Source organism: Plutella xylostella, chromosome 15 (assembly GCF_932276165.1).
Source record: "Plutella xylostella chromosome 15, ilPluXylo3.1, whole genome shotgun sequence".
NCBI classification, from domain to species: Eukaryota; Metazoa; Arthropoda; class Insecta; order Lepidoptera; family Plutellidae; genus Plutella; species Plutella xylostella.
Genome location: NC_063995.1, coordinates 2707204 through 2727937, shown reverse-complemented (window position 1 = coordinate 2727937; position 20734 = coordinate 2707204). Strand labels below are relative to the sequence as shown.

Sequence of the window (20734 nt, the reverse complement as noted above, 5' to 3'; positions counted from 1 at the left end):
TAAAAAAAATAGAGGTGATGCATGCTAATTAACTCTTTCAACGATTTTTGGTTTGATCAAAGTATCTCTTATAGTTTTTGAGATAGGTTGATTTAACTGTAATTTTGGTTAAGTTATTTGCTACGGAACCCTTTGTGCGCGAGCCCGACTCGCACTTGGCCGGTTTTTTTTTTAATATATATTCAAATATATTTTTTAACTTCAGTAGTGAATTTAATCAAAATATTTACGTTTCAAGTTGGTACTATTCTGATGATGATGATGATGTGGATGAAAATTCAATTATACCTCAAACTTATTCGAACGCAATATTCGTTTTCCTTATTAAGATACATACTGTAGGTATAAAAACCGTTCTGATTTAATTTAAAAATTATAACATAACGGTTCATGGCATTTTGCATTCATAAAGCACAAACTCAACTTGCGAATATTCATACTAAATTGAACATCGTCGCGCCTACTTCCTCTTCGAATACTATGTACAATCGGTGGGTGTTGATACATACATGAAGAAGGTAGAGTACGTATTTAAATGTATGCTAAATAATGAATAAAGTACCAAAAAAAACAAGTTTTAAAGGAAGACAACAAAAACATACTTTAATCAGTCAAAGCTAACTTCATGAGTTATTATGGTAATAATAATATGTAATTACACACACACACACACACACACTCACACATAATTAAAGCATTATATTTTCAGAGACTACATTTATAATTGTACCTATATACAATGTTTTCAGGTCTATGAGATGATTAAATAAAGGGCGGTTTTGCACAATACCTAACAACTTTGTTTTTCTTCACCCTAAAAGTGGTTTTAAAACGCACAAAGTGCATAAGTGTATTCCACCAGGTCGCACATCACTCGGTATTGGATGTGCCTCGTAGAACCAATTGAATTCGCCACGGCAACCGACGCAGTAGCCATTTCGTATTCGATAACCTTTCTTCAGTTTATGCGAACTTTTACCTAAAATTGTGATAAGCATTATATTGTTATGACTAACGATTAAAAGTACGTTTTTCTACGTAAAAGAAAGTTTGTAGAGAGTATGTAAACAGCATGGATATTTAGAAGCATATATGCTACGGAGCAAATATACTTATACTAGCTGTTCCCGCGCGCTTCGCTTCGCCTTAAAAAGTTTTCCCATGGGAATTCCGGGATAAAAAGTATCCTATGTTCTTTCTCAGGGTCTAGACCGTATGTATACCAAATTTCATTCAAATCCGATCAGTAGTTTTGGCGTGAAAGAGTAACAGACAGACAGACAGACAGACACAGTCACTTTCGCATTTATAATATTAGTTAGGATTGCTAAGTATAACTTGTGTGCTCCAACTGTTGAGGTCCAGCGGGGAATTCTCAAACACCGACATTATAGTCTGTCTCACTTCTTATAGTGGTCACTATTATTAATTATATTTTGACATTAAATCTATCACTAGACTCAAAAGGCGAGTGGTTGAAAATTTACCTGGGTTGAGCTATGATTGCATTATCAGAAGGTTCTTAAAAATACAGCTTGATTTATATTCAATTTCTTAATTCAGTCTGCTTTTACATAATAAATTAAAACTATCATCCCAAAGTCCTTGCAGGTTTGGCAATTTCGAACCTTGAGCTTTTAGATTAATGTATTAAAATGCCAAACGTCTATATTAAACCTACTCTATAGACAGATTGTAGACAAATTATAACAAAGTATTAATAAATTATTATCATTCTAGTTCTAGAGAAGATTCACTAATAACATAATTATTTAACACTTGACATTTTACCACGTTGCCGACGTAGAAAGGTCAAGTTATTCCGATTAGTAATAAATGAACAACACAATATAAGAGAAGTGTAGCAAATGTAATAAATTCCTCTTTAATTTATTATTTCACGCTCAAACTCATCTGAATGAAAAACCTCTGCAAAAAGGTTCAGGCTGAAATGTTCAGCAAGAAAAAAATATTATACTTGCTTAAAAGCTGATTTAGATTGTAGGAAGTCACTTTTTTATAATTTAAATTAATGTATCTTCTCTATAGTACGCAGTGTGCGATTGAGAATACTATCTAGGTATGCATAATACGTGATGACGATTACCATCGTTGACGACTATCAATATGCATTGATGAAGAATAAATAACCTATATATAAATATTTCCTTGTAGTCAAATATAATGTAGTAAAAGCCTGTAGGTATATATTTTACTATTTTCTATGGCTATAAGTGCTTTGCTTGAAACAGAATAATCTGTTGGGTTTCAATGAGTTAACCAAGATTAACCTTAAACGTAGCTCTAACCAACAAATAAACTATGTCACTAGTCACTAACAGCCAGCAAGTTAAGTACAGTCCGTCCACATTAGGCTGACCCACATGTCTGTGCCACATCGCCAGTCCCTTGGGCAAAACTGTCATAGTTATATCAGAGCAGTGTAACGGAAGCGATACGTGACGAGGGTGACAAATTGACTCATCACCTAATTAAGTACTTCATAGTAGGTACATATTTTGACCCAGGACTAGCGGTATGTTTTTGTTTTAATTTTGGGGATAGTTAGGTGATTTTGTAAATTTATAAAGCGACGGTTTATCGATGGCTCTCAACCAATTGTTCTTATTGTGTCGGTGACAAAAACAAGACTAGTGTTTAATACTACGTAGCAGAATGAATAATGAATAAATGAATAAATATATTATTTATTTCACAAATAAGCTTAACCTAACACATCCCACAAAATCAAGTATAAATTGGTTTGTCTATGGGGAGGGGGTCGCACTTCTTTTTCTATGATTACCTATATAGGCCTAGAACATTCCTATTTCTCTTTTACGTGCGTCAAAGATACATTTAAATAATGCGAGCATAACAATCCAGTTGGCGTTGTCTGCCGGTCTGGCGACAATAATATATTATGAACAATGAAATCTCTACTAATGTCATCCCATTTTCTCACTTGAATAAATACCTATTTTAAATCCTACTCAACGACGTTTCATCCAATCACGGCGCTGCATTCCATACTCAAACTCTGCTTTTCACGTCCTCAGCTAGGTACTGTATGTAAGATCAGCCACATAATAGTAATATTACTATATTAACTAGTAAAATGACCTAAAAGAAGGTCTAACAAGTTTACACTTTACACATAAAACCGCCAACTAGGATATAGGACATACGAAGGTGACCTTGTTTATGTAAAAGTGAGCCAGTGACGTCACTCCAGGAAGCCAGTGGCTGGTCATTGAGTGGTGATCAGCCTATCACGACCTGGTGCACTCTAATTGCATTCTTTGGTTAGTTCTGATGTCACTTGGGTAGCTTAGTGCATCAACTCATAGTGGCAGAGTAGCCACTGTGCTTGAGATTTTTAATAACATACGCTCTGTTCGTAATAATCCACTGGGACATGGGCCTCCACCAATACTCCAGGGTTACGTACACACTTACTACTACACCATCGGATCGTCGTAATCGTCATCGTTACAAATATGTGACACACAAGGATGTTGTTATCGCTAATCCGAAAGAAGGTGACTCCTCTAGTAACTTTTATAAAATAGTAAAAATAATATAGCAAAACAATGATTTATGACATTTATTTTACGAGACTCTCCGGCTCACGGCACCTTTTTAGTAGAAGTAAGAATCAGTGGAATGGACTTTCTGGGCTTAGTTACGTTGCACTTTGGAGGTGTTGAAACAACAACTCGTTTCTTTATTGTTTCGCGAAATTAACGAACTGCATTTTTTTGCATTCCTGTTGTCTATTAATAATAGTTATCGAACCAAAAGACGGCACGACATAATTATTATGGTTATATTCAATACATCCTGGTTACTGAAATTCAATTTTGGTAAGTCGTTGTCTACAAAAATCGACTTTTCATCATCCTAACTATCCTAACTAATATTATAAATGCGAAAGTAACTGTGTCTGTCTGTTACTCTTTCACTCCAAAACTACTGAACGGATTTGAATGAAATTTTGTATACATAATGGTCTAGACCCTAGGAAAGAACATAGGCTACTTTTTATCCCGGAAATCCCACGGGAAAACTTTTTAATGCGAAGCTTAAGCGCGCGGGCACCGCTAGTTTAAATTAAACACTAAATACGCACTGAGTAGGTACTGCATGAACCGGTACATGCTTATTTTAATAAAACTGAGAGTTCTGTTTGTCCCGTCCCTGCTGTACATGTAACGGAAAACTTACTAAGTACATCCTTACAGCTATTACAACGTTTATTACAACTTACATAGGTTTAAAAATATATATTGATGTCATTCACCATTCATTATTAATGCCATAAATTAGATGTTAACTGTAAAAAGTAACATGCAAAAATTATGAAAACAAAACACGATTTTGATTTGGCGATCTTATCACAGGCATTGTAACATCAATACTAAAGAGACGGAAACTTACATGATTCTTTCTTACTTGATAAACCCAAAGAAGCAAATAAATATGACTACATAATCCACAATCATTTCACCTATTAAATGGCATAGCGACAACATCAGCTAAATCCTGTCGCCACGCCATCTCATCTCATCCTAAATGTGTGGCTATGTTGACAAGCTGAGCGGTAAATGTGGCTCTAGAAAGCGGCTTCAGAGTAAAACCAATGAATTTTATTTTATAAAGGTGGTATGAAGGCGCTCTATGTGTACGTGTATCAATATTCTGATACCATACTTCAGATCCAGGGGAATAATCAAAGTTTTATTTACTTATTTACTACGAACAGTCGGGATATCGTTTAGCCACAGCAGACTTCAATCCATCATCCACTCATCCCGTAGAAGCAGCCTTAGTGTCGAAACGTGCCGGCAGCGTGCGCCGCCGCCGCATCATTGGGCAACCAGCTTTTTGGCATGCCAGAGCCATCCTCCGCCATCGCTGGGGGATCACTCTATATGACCAAAAATGAACGAACAGAAGCTATCGTGAAATCGGCACGTTTAATACAGCGAGATAGAGTCGTGGCTCGCGCAGCAGCTCTCCGAAACTTAGTTTTTCGTAGTATAGAGTAACCCTCCTGAACTCGTAATAGACGCTGCTTTGTCTCACCTCAGTGTCCCAGGACCGTGACATCGCCATGGAATCCACCTATTGTTGCGTTTCAGTAACGAATTGACGCAATGTCAAAATACTTTTGTTGCTGGTTAGTTTCAGTTGAAGATATTGTACAGTTTTCAAGGAAAGCTCTGAAATGTTTGTGACAATCATAGAACAACGCGGGCTCGGGTTTTATACTCAATGGTGATAATATTTCTTGAAATAATCTACTTTCTACGTGTTACTTGTCGACAAAAATTCAATAAAGAAAATCCACGTCATAACGATCTAATATTTTGTTGACAAGTCACTAGAGGGCACATCAGCGGAACCCTCAGCACCCATAAAACACGGAGTTTGAACGCAGTCGCCATGGCCGAATACGGCTAGGAGGATATTATGTATATATATTTTGTTTACTCTATGTTTAGGTTTCGATACTACTTAATGCTTGATGTACCATGTGTCGTTGTATCCTGTAAGTGGGATTTTACTATAATGAAATCATGTGGCAGGCTGCCAATACATTGCATAATATCTTCGAAACGTAAATACCAACCTACTTACTTTGTACATGAATGCAATCATAATGACTGTGACTTCAGCAAAAATATACTTCGTTTTTTTTTATCGTTAAGTCGTCAGATTCTTATGATAGAAGATTTAGGTCTTTAATCAGTATATCCTCGAGGTGTTCGAGTGGAGAGCACGAACAAGCAACCGCAGCGTGGGACTCCCTCCGGCCCACTGGATGAACGACCTTGTAATAAATAAGAAAAGCCGGGTACAAAGTGATGTGGCGCTCCTTGGGTGAGGTCTATTCCACAATCTCGTTCCAAAGGGTCATCGTCATCGTATTCGGTGTTTACAGTTATCGCCTGTGTTTGCTGTGATCTAACAATTATCGTAATGCTAAAGATCCTCGTATTACGTAAAATACTGCATGTTGCGAGACTCGCGACGCGGTCTTGCAAACTAGTATTATGACCCTTGGCATTTTTAACACATCCGCGCTGATGTCTGTTAAACAGCGTCAATGCAAGAAGAAACATTTTTTTCCTCGGAAAAATATAATGACCGCAAATGTTATTACAGTGCATAGTCATAGGACTTCAACAAAGCTAGCATTGGAATAGCATCTCAGCATAAATTTACGACAATATTCCACCTGCCTATAAATTACTAAACTAGACAAATGTTACCCATAAAATCTAATTACACTTACTTAGTAAATGAGGACTCAACCATTTAGATTTCAATACAGCCACAATAATACTTGCGATTACTTTCATTGGCCCGTGGGTGTCCATCCTCTTGCATTGTTCCCATCACAATGGATGTGCGTCTGCGCAGATTATGCAACGTCTCGTCAATCACCTAATTATACGCTGATGCATCCAAATCCAAGGATCTGCTTAGTCATATGATGAGTAGGTAAAAGTGATTTTGCATTGTTAGATGACAATTAGATGCTGATAAATAAAGAATTTGCATTAGTTGGCGGCTAGCCAATTTTTATTCACTTTTTGTCCGTACGAGTATGAGTACCTACCTAATTCTTAAATGATTATGATGATGTTTTCTCTGCCGTTGAGTAAAACACATGCCATGTGTGTGCATATATACACCTTGTACCTATAATAATGTATGTTGTGTTGAGGTAAAAAGGTCGAGTGGTCGATTTTGTACGTAACTTAAGCTGTTATTTTACCTCGATGGGTTTTGGACATCACATCCGTTGATCAATCTTAAGCAGCAGGTTTCTACCAGTTAGCCTTACTTCGAGACCTGATCTCATAAAATTTTGTGGCACAATATACTTAAATTAAATATACATTACTGTGCCATTGGATCAAAGGACATGCAGTTTTGTTTATCCCTAAGATGAATGGTCATCGAAATATTGCGAATATAATAGGTGAGTACCTAGGTAGGTTCGTCTGGAGCAGTATATGTATGTTCAACCGTAAGTAGGTATATTTTTTACATGAAACTGTCCGCAAATTTATTTTCCAATAACTTTTTGTTTTTCTGCTCAACTCTAATACATACACGATCGTACCCATTCCGGTAGAGCTATACCTATAGATACGTACAAGAATGGCCCAATTCCCTCCATGAATGAATATAAATTCGTATACGGTCTCCCACGGGAGAGTGAGTTGTGTGAGAGTCCGCGCGAGTCACCGTTAGTCGCCTTTCACGCTGCATTTTAATATTCCTATTACCGACACATTAACTGTTAGCTAAAGAATGGCCCTGCACCTAATTTTGGCGTGCGTCGAATTTTTCTGACGCTCGCATCGCCATAATGCTTAGACCCTCTAATATAAAACTTATGAATTTAAAAGTAAAACTTTAACCTTTTACTGAGTGCCTTCTGTAGATGTAGACTAGGCTATTATCTGGTTTCACAAAGGTTTCAATTGATCATGATCAATTTTAACTGTGCCGCGAGCAAAATTAGCATTTTTATTGCCATTTGCATCAATCAAAACGGAGTCTTGTGTACAACAATTTGGACATTTCGAATATTAAATACCTAAAATAACTTTCGCAACGTGAAATGAAGTTATAGAAGCAACACAATCGAAGGTTAAATAAAACGGTTAAGGGTAATTCTACCGTACGGATTAAAAAAATAAATAAAAACAAAATCAACTTTTACGCATATTGAAGTAGATTTTTAACTTTTACATAATGATGGGAACATTAAATAAAAAAATCAGAGATAATAGTAGAATTATTTTAGGAAAAAATATGAACTTTTTGTTTTATTAAATAGACACGAGTGACTATGAAGTCGACATGGGTGATACAATCCATGTTTTTTATCATAAAATAATCATTTAAGGTTCTCAACTTTATTCTATAATATTATTCTCATAACATATAAACCATAATATGTTTTTGTCTATTGAAATTATATTTTGAAAAAAGTTTAAAAAATATATTAAAAATTTCGACAAAAGTGTCTTCACAAATGTCGAAATTTTTTGATGGTGGAAATTTAGGTTTTATTAGGTGACCACAAAATAAATATGAATCAAGGTCATCGGAATCATATTAAATGAAAATAATACATTATTTGGGACTATTATTCCAAATATTTTATTTTTATTTAGATCAATAATCTCAGAATCGCTTTTTTCATCCTTGTCTTTTCCTTAGCACATTTTGTAATAAGTTTGATTTGATAATCGTAAACCTTTAATGGTCTAAAATAATCTGCATTAATCCTGGTGCCTCCTTTTTTTTAAAAACTTTATTTTTTTAAAGTATTTTCCATAATTACTGTATTGTTTGTGTCAAATTTCTTATTCTAGCATTAATTTACTCATTTTTAATATTTATTACTTAAACCGTGTATTTCTTGCTTTAACTTCGTCTTTACCCCTATTTTGGTAAAAACCCTAAACCTAGGTAAAAAGATCGGTACATTATATAGTATAATTAACAGAAATTTCACAACACACTACAAGCTACAGTCACTTGTGTCGATCAAATAAAATCACAAGTGTCGACAAGACATATAATAACGCCTGCATCGCATGTTTGATACATCTGTTAACTTTTTTGACATATTTATCTCGGTAAACAATTATATTAGTGAATGCAATAAGCAATAGAAAAAAAAATACACAGTTAATAGATATTTGACCAAAGTCCTAGAAGCATCTGTCACCTCGTGTCGAACAAAATCACAATTGTCGAACAATTTTTCATCACGCGTGACATCGACATTAGTGAGAACATCGACAAAATACGCCATATTAGCTTCAATATGATGTTAAACTTGTGCATGTTTTAAAAATGTGCTAAGTACTCTCATACTCACTAAGTCAAGTAACAAAAATTGTAATTGAATGATCCATTTATTTTTTATAGCCTCCTCATTTGTGACAGGTCAACTTTGACACAGGTGTAGAACGTATATTGAATTTTGAATTACAAAAAAACTATTCATTCCCCACGAAAATTTTAGACTTGGCAATGACAGGTGTGGTTTAGAGTTGCCATTAATAAAAAAATATGTTCACAGAGTAAAATATTTACCTTCATAAAATCGTGATTTATGAACGTCGACATTTGTGACTATTTTTTTATAACGGTTGTAGAATGGTCTGTATTTTTTTAATTAATTGTTGGAAAAATATAATATTTAACTATGAATAAGTAAAAGTATTGTAATTTATTTTATTATGTGAAATATAATCCTATCTCTACACAATATTTTTTTATAGCTGCTCAAACCGTGCTACCACGCTCGCGAACAATCGACACGACGTGACAAATCACATAGTGTCGATATGGTTTTTTCAATAAATAATGAAAATTTTCATTATATTTTATGGAGAACACATAGAACACGATCCCGGCTTGATTGTGATAGTACATTATTAACGTCTAGGTATTATATTTTAAGAGTTATTTCACGCGAACATAAAAATCGATGTTTGGTAGAATGACCCTTAAAAGCAATGGAATTTTACCGGTACTCATTGAGTCATGTTTAATGAATAAATATTTTGAAAAAAGAACTGAAAAAAGGTGTTTTGTCGAGGCTCTTCCTTGTTGGATGCATTCAAAAGAGGCGAATCATTCTTCTTAACGGACCGTCCCTTTAATACTCCTTGGTGCTTTAAGAATATTTTAAATATATTTACCTGTAAATCTTTGATCGATTCATCCTCACGCATGACTAAACTTGTGATTATCGAATCTTTGCAAAAATAAAGATGGTAAATTAGTTAAACGGGTTTTCAACGTGGTTAAATAGACTAACAGGATTATTAAAATATTCATGCTAAATAGTAGAGGTACTAACCTATAAATATTGTAAACCTACCGGTGGCCATAAACAGTTGCATATCCCTTTACAAACACCTACCTAGGTATTACAAAATCATTTATTCCCTTCAACATGCTTCGTCTAGACGTGAAACAGAACACGAACAATAAAAAAATGTATGTCACGTGGTGTCAACGATCCTCAATGCAGTCTGAATGACCAATGAACCGCCGCCGTCGCCGCCGCCGCCACCGCGCCGCACCACTCTGACTTGCCGTGGCCTGTGGCTCTATGAAACTGTAAATGAAGCGTTTATTTTATGTACCTCAACGTGTAATGTAGGTAAATATTTTTATCTTCATTAAAACGAATTTTGAAAATGTCTATAAATACTCTAATGGTAGGTACCTATTCATATAAGTATAGCCCGATGGACACGCATTTTTGTGACCCCCGACTCATCCCTCGTACACCTAACTATATTATTCAATAATATTACCCTTTTTCACAACATTGCTCAAAGATACTTTTTCCAAGAAAGCGTAGATTCACGCCCTTGTAACATACTTTATACTTTAGTAAGTACATAGTAGTATGGCTATGTACCTGCAAGTCCTGGCCTTCCTCTTGGCCAAGTTCGAAAGTGACATGGCAGGTGACCTCGCTACATATACATATAAAATAATGTCGTCCTGTCTATAGGAAGTAGGGTTTCTGCTCGAGAATTCTCGAGCTCGAGAAGATTCGAGAAATTCGGGTTGGTTCGAGACGAGAAAAAAATCTGAAGACTCGAGAATTTCTCGAGCCTTGAGATAAAAATTAAGAATATTCGATTCGAATTTTCCTGCGTCGCATAACACACACGAATACTATGCGCGTGTATTATGATTTATTAATATGTTTCATCTCCATTTAAGCTAGTGCTGTAGGTACTGATGATACCAATAAATGATTAAAAGATAACGTAGTAATAGTTACGTATCTACTGTTTCTTAGTTCTGGTGGACCAAAATAAGTCATCCGATGTTGTTTGGCTCTCATTTCTTTTCTAAATGAAAAACTTCCATTCTGTTTTTTGATTATGTTTATTTGAACCTTTACAATTCGAGAGGTAAAGTCGAGAAGATGATATCGGCCAAATGGGCGCCGTCACAATTGATTGCCATACGGGCTCGTTTTATGGCATTTCTCATCACTTCAGCAAAAACTTCGGGCGAGAAATTCTCGCACTCGTGTCGAATGTTGTCCTCAAGGGCTTCCAGAGACACGAGCTTATTCACATAAACACGGGACTTCAAAAAACCCCAGAAAAACTGTCTGAAACGGTTAAATGGGGAGATATTGCAGGGAAAAATAACAGATAAAACGAAAAAAAAGGCGGCCCGAAAACTGAATAAACACAATTCTTGGGAAGTATATCACTCCACGGCTTCTGAACTTGTATTCTGCATTATCAAAACTGATTTGAAATTGGCGGCCATTTGCACAAATGAGAGCAACTTCCAATAGGGTGATTACTTTTGGCCCACCTTGTACTAGTACTACTAGTAATAAGTAGCTAGCTACACAGCTAATTATGAGTATTAGTAGAGTATTTTTTGACTTTGTCAACTTCAAAGTAAAAAAAGGAGATTTTGAGTTTTTTTATTTAAATTTAGGCCTTTTTCTAAAGGTCTTCTTAGAAAGGCTCGAGACTCGAGAAGACTCGAGAATTTGGGCTCGAGAACGAAAACAGGTCGAGAAATCAGAAACCCTAATAGGAAGTTATCAAGCAGGTAGAGGTTGACCGGATACAGTAACTGTGAAGAGAGTTGCATCACACAAGCGCATAAGGCCAGAATATGTGGGGACATCTCACACACGGCCATCCGACCCCAAGCTAGGCAGAACCTGTGTTATGGGTGTCGGACAGCTGATATATCTACACAAATACATAGATAGATAGATACTAAATATAAATATCAACACCCAAGACCCGAGTACAAATATCTGTCTTTAAACAAATATCTGCCCCAGCCGGGAATCGAACCCGGGACCTTCGGCTCAGTAGTCAGGGTCACTAACCACTACGCCATTCGGTCGTCATAAAATAACACTATTTACACGAAAAAAACGAATTAACCTACTGACTAGTGACTACTGGAATTTAGAAGAATTTTATAAGTAACGTTCCTGTTGCCAGGTCGTTGATGAAGTGAGGAAATCCAGGGCCTCTAGTACGAGTTTTGCAATTTATGTAAACGAAAAAAGTTTTGGTTTTCTTCTGTCACCTGCATACATTATCCGTCAAAAGTTACATGATAGTTTCCGCTAGGAGCGCCACTTTGTATGTGAGAAAACTGAAACTATTGTAGTTTTTTATTTATTCGATGAACTATCTAAACCTGTACTAGACGTACTGTATTCTATTTCTATTCTTTTTTTTATTATACTAGAATAGAATAGACGTACTGTATCTTCAAGGTACAATCTGATTAGGTATGTATAAAGATTACAAAAAAATCATAAAATGTATACCTACTCACTACTACCTACTTGAAAATATACAGTATAATCTGAACGTACTAATATTATTCGTTTCATTAAATGAAATCCTAGTAATAAGACATCTAGTGGAAAAGTGCTGAACTAACAAGAATTTTCTCGTGTACAAATTGTACATATCGATTTGCGATTGTGAAGCTACACGATGAATATTATGTTCCTTTTAGCACTTAGGTACGTTGCTATACCTAAGCTACCTAAGTACAATTCCTTTTTAGGTATTTCTTGACTTCTATAGTAATTTAGTTGGTCACGTCAAGTGCCTTTTGACTATGGGGGGTTGATTTTTTTTCATAAATTCCGAAAGATGTAGAACTAAATAAATTTGTTCAGAATGAACTCCTGTCCTGATAGAATAGAATAGAACCTCCTGAGTCACCTCTTTTCCGCTTACTAAACCACTTTTGCAACACCCTGTATAAGAAAATCCATCACTACTCGGCGTCGGCGGTCTCCCAACATAAATCCTTATAATTCCAATTTGTGAATTCTCAATTCTCTGCCGCTAGATGCCGCCCGCAGCGCGGATCATCCCAGGATTGGGTTGAGTCCGACAAATGACAACGATAGCTTTTAATAAACTCCACAAACAAAGCCTGATTTACTTCTGAAGGAACACTCAATGTTAGAGATATTGTTGTGATGCGACATGATATATCTTTAAATATGTTGACAACCGATTGGTACGAGAAAAGAGCCTTAGGGACGAGAGACCTTCCATCACGGGTAGGAGAATATAGGCGAAGCGAAGCTCGCGGCGGGGAGCTAGTCTCAAACATAAGACTATTCAGTTCCGTTTGCTATATCTTCATCAGGTTCTGGGATCACTTATCAGGGACATAGGGCTCCAAGAGTAGAATTCCACTCTGACTGTTCCAGTGCGGGTGAGTGCCACGCCTTCGACTTATTGCTATTGCATGAGCTCATCTGTCTACAGATTGCTAAAGGTTTTTATAATCCAACTTAGGCGCTAACAATTGGAAAAAAACCAAGTTTTTACTAGGTAAGTATACGTTAAAAGATAACTTTAGTGAAATATTTGTTACTGAATTAAATTGATATACTTTCGACTGAGCTTAGATAGTTGAAACGCTATTGCTAATATTTTAACCGAAGTAGGATAATTATTGTGGAAAAACCTATATAGTATCGATGCACTATCACCTCTCAAAGGTAAATATTTTCTCAACAATACCAGTACTAGTACTTCCACTGTCGTTCAGTGCGCTGAACAATTCAGTCCAGTTTTTTCAGTTTATGTCCCAGTTACGTTGAAACAACACTTCATAGAAGTCCATAGTATTTACCAACCATGTTAATTAGTTCTCAAAACTTTATTTTAATTTCAGTGTTGTTTTCAGTGGTAGTTTGTGCTGAAGTTACTTCTAGGTTAACCGTGAATATGTCTAAAGTTTTTGCGAATGTAAACAGTGACCCACCTCAGCCAAATGATTTAAAACGTTACCTGTTGGCTATCAAGGGTATAATGAATTGTTACGTGGGTGATCCGGAAGCTACTATGAACCAGAATACATTGTTCGGAATATTTTTGGCAAAAGGTACCTACCTACCAAAACAAAATAGAAAATCTGTAGAAAAAAAACAGGGTTAATTTTTGCTTAGCTTTTATGGAAATGTAAAAGAAAATTACAAATATTTTTTTAGTTAATCTAAAGCACGCATTGCTGAGAAGTGACAAAATGAGCAGCAACATGAGAATATACGTGGAGAACATCGTGGACGGCGCTGAAACTTTAATCACTCTTATTTCAGAAGCAATTCATTTTCGTAAGTATTATTAATTATTCGCACCAGTATTCTAGTTTTAAAATTAAAAATCGGATTTAGTTAATGAGCGACAAGAAATGAACCTGCTACAGATGACCGTAAAAACTCATTGAAATGGCCGGATATTGGGTGTTTTACCCTATTTTATAATAAATACAACATTATTGTAATACTTAGGTTGGTTTTCCTGCATTAGATCTAGCTGTGTACGAAAGATCAATGACTATGGGTCGGTACCTAATTTAGTTCTCGAATTTAACACTATCCGTAATAATTATTGCACATTTCACTATTAAAATAGAATAACGAGTACTGAACTTATTATTCTGGCTAATACATTATGTTTGATGATGCATTTTCTTTACAGCGGAGAAATTTTACATGGAAGACGAAATATTTCTAAGAAAACAAAACGATTTTTATCCAGACCTTATCCCAGTAATTCCGACAGATATCGAAAATATATTAAACACTGGTCCTGACCTGTGCGTTTATTTAAATGAGACCCTTTTTATTCCTGGATCGTTTTGGAAACAATACGGTAAGCTGAGACGTCCTTGTTTTTTAAAGCCATTTTTTTCTTATAAACCACTTAAATTCATAATTTCTATATCTAACATAGAACAACGCGGACTCGGTAGTATCACTTAACGTCGACATTGTGAAAAAAAAGTGTTAAACCAACTGTCTCTTTTACCCTATGTAAAAATTAAATAGATTTTCATGAACAGTATTTTTCAGGAAAATGTATTGCAGAAATGACGAAATTTGAGAGAACACATGACTACCCAATCAACTGTTCCCAACAGTTCACCTGTGACTACAACAGTATTTTAAATGCAACAGAAGCTGGCTACGTTCTGAGTCACAAGTATGTATTTTATTTACCATGGAAATGTACAGTCAGCAAAAGATATAAAGTATCCACCCAAAGCTGTAATTTTCATATTGAAAAAAATATACCTATATACTGAAAAGTGTAAATGTATAGAATTAAAACATAATTTTCTCCTAATTTATCTTCCGTGTCTTTCAACCTTTTGGTTCAGATACGTTAATGGACCAAAGCATTGGGAGTGGAGTGGATACTGATATCTCTTTAGCTGTGCTTTTACATCGCAATCTAAATTGGGCACATTTTCGTCAGTTATGTCTCGGGGCGGTTTATTCACTTAATATCTAAGCCTCGTTAGTTTTATTTTCTTTTATTGTTGTAATTAGTCTAATATGAAATCAATCCCAATCAATAAATATAGTTAAAGTAAAAAAAAATTGGACTTATAATTTCTCCAGAAGCACTAACCAGACAGAATCTTTTCAAATAAATTTTCTGCATTTAAGTATGACATGTTATTAAATTATGAATTTATGTACGATAGAAGTGTCCTGAACTTTACTTACAGGGTGATTCTTCTTATTCTGACCAATTATATAGTTGGTTGCGACATCACATCTGATGACAAGACTCTACTAAAATCTCTCTGCGATCGGGCGTATATTGAGAGTATCTACATTGTGGGAAATAACTACGTTAACTTGGACTTATTGATGGAGTTTGGTAAGTTGCTTACACATTCATATAATGTTTTAAAGAAAACTGGCCTGAAACCCAAAATTTAGAGTTTTATTTATTAATTTCAACGTTTTAAAAAAACAAAATAACGTTACCGCGGCACGCTTGTTCTTTTAAATACAGTTTGTTAATTATTTTACGTTACGCATTCATAACAGCAACCTTTTGTGTTATCGTCTGTATTGTATTGTATTATTTTCAGTATTTTGTTGTTGCTGTTATCAGTGTGTCAATTTTTTTCTATACTTATCGTTATCATTTTCAGTTGGCTTATGTGCTGTGGTCGGTGATTCCAATTTCATTCGTAGTTCTTGGCTAAACCAAGCTATGTCACTACAAACTAATACGGGTTGCTTTCTCAACGAAATAGAGGAATCGGCTCGAGTAAAATGTAAAGATGTTCGTTTTAATACAATTCACTTTACTATGACGTCATTGCTTAGTATAACCAGCGCAGCTAGATATATCTTGGAAACATATTACATTGAAAACAGTGAATCCAGGTACAGATACAAGCAAAAGTTATTTAAAATAACACTTCAACTTCCTATCTTTTAACATAACATATTCGTACATTAATTTTTCTATCTAATGTACTAAAAGACCTTAAAGAGAGTGTTGCAAATTGTATACCTACATAATTTAGTACCTATACAATAATGTGTGTATAAACATTAACATATTTCATTACATGCTAATGCTTACAATAAATTTCAGTATAATATAAGAAAATCATTTATATAATAAATATAACCATGAATATAATATAATAATATTTCAGTGACCCTGTGCGGCTTGACTGGTAATTCTAACTTTCTGCGACGTGATTGGTTGGAAAGAACATTAGAGTTGCAACAAAAGGATGGACATTTTATAAACCCTGTAGATGAGGTGTCACACAGGCAGTGCCGACGAGGGAAAACCAACTCTATCGACCCGATATCCTACACCCATTTCACTGCTGTATCACTAGCAGGACTCGCTACGGCTATAAGGTTTATTTTGGAAATAGGAATATAAATTATATGACTAAATTGAAAACCATGTAAGTACTTAGTACTTATAATGAATGATTTTTGACTAGTCACCAATTTCCAATGCTATCAAATTTAATTCATGCTAATTAAGTATAAGAAGTAGATCTTCCTACATTGTATAATATTATTATTTCGAATGACTTGCTGTGAATTTATTTTAATTGACTTATAATTATTGTATAGGAAATAAAACATACATATATCTAATGACTTTGAATTTTTATTCTTTCCCACAAAGTTAGATGCTAATAAGTAGATGAGATCTCACCTTACAGAATCTGATAGAATATTATTATATAAATTCTATCAGAAATTTTCCCAAAGACCACGTACCTACATAATTTCTATATACCTATATAACTTCACAAATGCGGCACATACGAATAGTTAATCACAATAGACCCCTTTCTACGAGGTTCCAGAACGAATCTGACAGCTGCAGCCAAAGCGGTCACCGCGCTCGCTGAAAACTGCTCGCTGTCCCATTGCATCAAATGTTCACCAGTAGAGGTCGAACCCTCAGGGTATACCTTGAGGATGTGACCCAGGGCACATTGTCTGTGGTTCTTGTCGATAGCTCCGGAGAAGCTGCCGTCTTCTGTTTGGAGAGACAGGACTTTTTCGAACCAGCTGCGTCGGAAAAACTGGGACTCTCCGGCCATTGAACAGAAGGTTACTGAAAAGATAAAACCGAAATTAATGTGAATGTGGCTTTTGTCTTTGTTTCTTACTGATTTTGGGTAAGTTTAGGTTAGGGTGTGAACACCCTTGATCGCCATACGTTGCTTTGTAATTATAGCTACAGTAACCACTGTACCGTTATATAGCGTCTATTTTCCGAAATTCAGGAGAATTTGCGCAGGAGAACCGTGGAGAAGAACATCTTCTAACCCCTATGTAGCCCCTACATAGGAGCTCCCAGCATGTAGAGATTGTAGTGCTGGAAATTCTGAACGAATAATACTTGAAAAAATATGGTTTTCTTACCATAAAGTGTAAACAGCTGAAGATCGACGCCGTGCTTCACGAGGTACTCGCTCTCAGCGTGCGCCTGCGCACAGAGGGTGCTCAGAACTAAACTGTCATTTGCTGTCAGCGAACAACCTTTTACGTAAGTTGCGATGCCGATTAAAAAGATCCTGAAATTATACGAACAATCTTACATAAACCATCATGGTGTAGGCATGAAGGCTTATTAACTACCTAGGAATAACCTGTAAACGGCTGTATCTATTTCAATAAAACTGACAAACGAAAATCATTCCGTTAAATTATGAAATGAAATGCATCCGCCTTGGAGATACGTACCGATGTATACTTAGAGATCTTAGCCATTATGCCCATTATAGATAGGGTCGACAAATCTTTATACGTTAGCAAACTAAAAAATTTAATAATATTTTGTGCAATTTATATTTACTTGTTATAGAGATACATGCCAAAGTTGGGTGATTTATGTAAAAACTCAGTGCAGTTGTCCGCAACGCGGCAGTGTACCTCTCCTGACCCGGGGTAATACAAAGCTCTCTTGCCTAGGGCTGCCACACACGTGTCTGTAATATCAAAACTATACTTTGTTATGCACCTAATTATGTAAAAATATAATTATATCAAACGGTAAGGGAAATTGTTACAAATACCAAACCTGTAGAATCGCATATTTTTTATAGGCTTCCAATTTCTTAGATAGAAGTCTATAAAATAATATGGCACTCTACAAGCTTGGTAGGCGGGCTATAGATTGTTTATCAACCGAACCCGAACCACCAAACCCCAAACCTTCCGCACAACAGACAAAGTCACTAAGCACTGCACTATCCGACCGTCTTATTTCTTATACCAACTCATTCATATACTTACATTGCAATGACAAGTTGTATTTATCATGATCTAGATTTACAATTCCTTGGTTGAGATAGTCACAGGAGTTGTTCCATCGCCGCTCAAGACTGTCAAGATTGGAACCCGCGTCACTGGAGCTGCTGATGTTGGTGTTAAATAACTTCAGAGTCTTCATTATGACTATATCGTGCTCCATTAGAGAGGCCACTGAAAAAAACGAGGTTGGTGTCATAGTCACGTGAGGTAAGAAGAGGAGCACTGAAGGTTATACAGGAAACGAATTGATAATGATTTCTAGTTTGGTAAAAGTTTTCCAGTTTGCTCAGACTTACGTTGGTCGTTACGTACCTAATTATTCGTTTTTTTAGGGTTCCGTAGCCAAAATGGCAAAAACGGAACCCTTATAGTTTCGTCATGTCCGTCTGTCCGTCTGTCCGTCTGTCCGTCTGTCACAGCCGATTTACTCGGAAACTATAAGTACTACAGTGATGAAATTTGATGGGAATATGTGTTGTATGAACCGCTACAAAAATATGACACTAAATAGTAAAAAAAAGAATTGGGGGTGGGGCCCCCCATACATGTAACTGAGGGATGAAATTTTTTTTTCGATGTACATACCCGTGTGCGGTATCAATGGAAAGGTCTTTTAAAATGATATAAAGTTTTCTAAAAAACATTTTTCTTAAAGTGAACGGTTTTTGAGATATCAGCTCTCAAAGTCGTAAAAAGTATGTCCCCCCCCTCTATTTTTATAACTACGGGGTATAAAATTCTAAAAAAATAGAGGTGATGCATGCTAATTAACTCTTTCAACGATTTTTGGTTTGATCAAAGTATCTCTTATAGTTTTTGAGATAGGTTGATTTAACTGTAATTTTGCTGCTACGGAACCCTTTGTGCGCGAGCCCGACTCGCACTTGGCCGGTTTTTTTTTATATAAAAACCCTTCAAGGTGCCAATGAGTTCCTTGGAATTTATGTACATACGATGCCTCTTACAGTGCAAAAAAAACATACATTATCGTTAGGAAATGTGGAAAATTCGTGAAAACTGTTTAGCTCCTTCCTACTTATGGCATGACTTTGTAATATAGGTATAAACCCTCATTTGAGCTTACTACAAGTCTACACCACTTTTGCAGTATCCTTAACTTAGCACAGATCTAAGCTTTAAGAAAGGGGATGAGCACCTTAAAAGGAAATAATTATGTACAAAAGCTCCATTCGAGGGACCCGAAAGGTAAGGAGAGAAGAATCTCTACCGAATACTTTCTCACATTTCCAGTCGTCATCGTCTTCAGTGTTCAGTTGGTTCCCGTAGACGGCTATCAATCTATCCGCTATTTCTATCACCTTCTCAGCGTATCTTCTGTCATCTTCTGCAATGCTGACCCCGTGTTGTAAGGTGTGCTTCAAGTTGGCTAAAACATATTTGTGTAAGTACTAAAATGTTAGATATAAAAGGATACGATGCTTGAATGTATATTACTTACAATACTACAAATAGGGAATTGAACCTCCTCAATTACAATGTACCTAACTATGGTTATTTTTGTATGTGTTCTAACTTAATTATAATTAAATTTACCTACATAGAAGGTATACTTACCTAATTAACTATAGCTATAACATGTATTTTCTTACCTTTACCACTTACTATAGCTATAACATGTATTTTCTTACCTTTCAAAATGAAGAAGAGCATCATAATGCTCAGTTTGTCTCCGTTTCCACCGACATTGACGTCGAGGAAATACGCTAGGCCTCTCGTGATGGACACCAGATACTTCTCCACATCACCAGCTCCAGGTGAATCCAGGTTGGTATCCATGTTTGCGCACACAAACACGTTCAACGTAAATAGAAACACGTTTATAAGTAATATTGGAAACATTTTTATGTATTCCTTGAGTTTCAGTTCCAGTTGATATACATTGTTATACCGTAGGTACTCACTATTGATAATAAGGACGATAGTTATAGCCGAGTAAAGTGGTATTTAGATTATTCATTTTAATTAAACATTATTGAGCATGGTAGGATGTTTTAGTTCATTGTTAAAATTATAAGTTAAACACAT

At 35.7% G+C, this 20734-nt stretch overlaps 1 protein-coding gene across 3 annotated transcripts; it reads left to right on the top strand.

Moving 5' to 3' along the window:
- The first annotated feature begins 13563 nt into the window (after nt 1–13563).
- On the top strand, nt 13564–16992 carry LOC105386551. 3 transcript variants are annotated; one of them, XM_038107740.2, is made up of 7 exons: nt 13564–13971; nt 14078–14200; nt 14568–14741; nt 14942–15071; nt 15604–15758; nt 16039–16276; nt 16555–16988. In XM_038107740.2, exons 1-7 carry the CDS (start codon nt 13725–13727, stop codon nt 16577–16579), a joined length of 1092 nt encoding a protein of 363 aa, XP_037963668.2. In that variant the 5' UTR covers nt 13564–13724; the 3' UTR covers nt 16580–16988. The 3 variants fall into 3 exon arrangements, with proteins under 3 accessions (XP_037963668.2, XP_037963669.2, XP_048482073.1); XM_038107741.2 differs by lacking the exon at nt 16039–16276 and having other exon boundaries at nt 16555–16992; XM_048626116.1 differs by having other exon boundaries at nt 13564–14200; nt 16555–16982.
- Nucleotides 16993–20734: the final 3742 nt, after the last annotated feature.

Excerpts from the sequence above, each read along its gene's own strand:
- LOC105386551 (XM_038107740.2), top strand. The coding sequence starts at position 13,725 with ATGTTAATTAGTTCTCAAAACTTTATTTTAATTTCAGTGTTGTTTTCA. Across the intron at positions 14,201-14,567 it reads TTCAGAAGCAATTCATTTTC|CGGAGAAATTTTACATGGAA; the intron begins GTAAGTATTATT and ends TTTTCTTTACAG. Across the intron at positions 16,277-16,554 it reads ATTGAAAACAGTGAATCCAG|TGACCCTGTGCGGCTTGACT; the intron begins GTACAGATACAA and ends ATAATATTTCAG.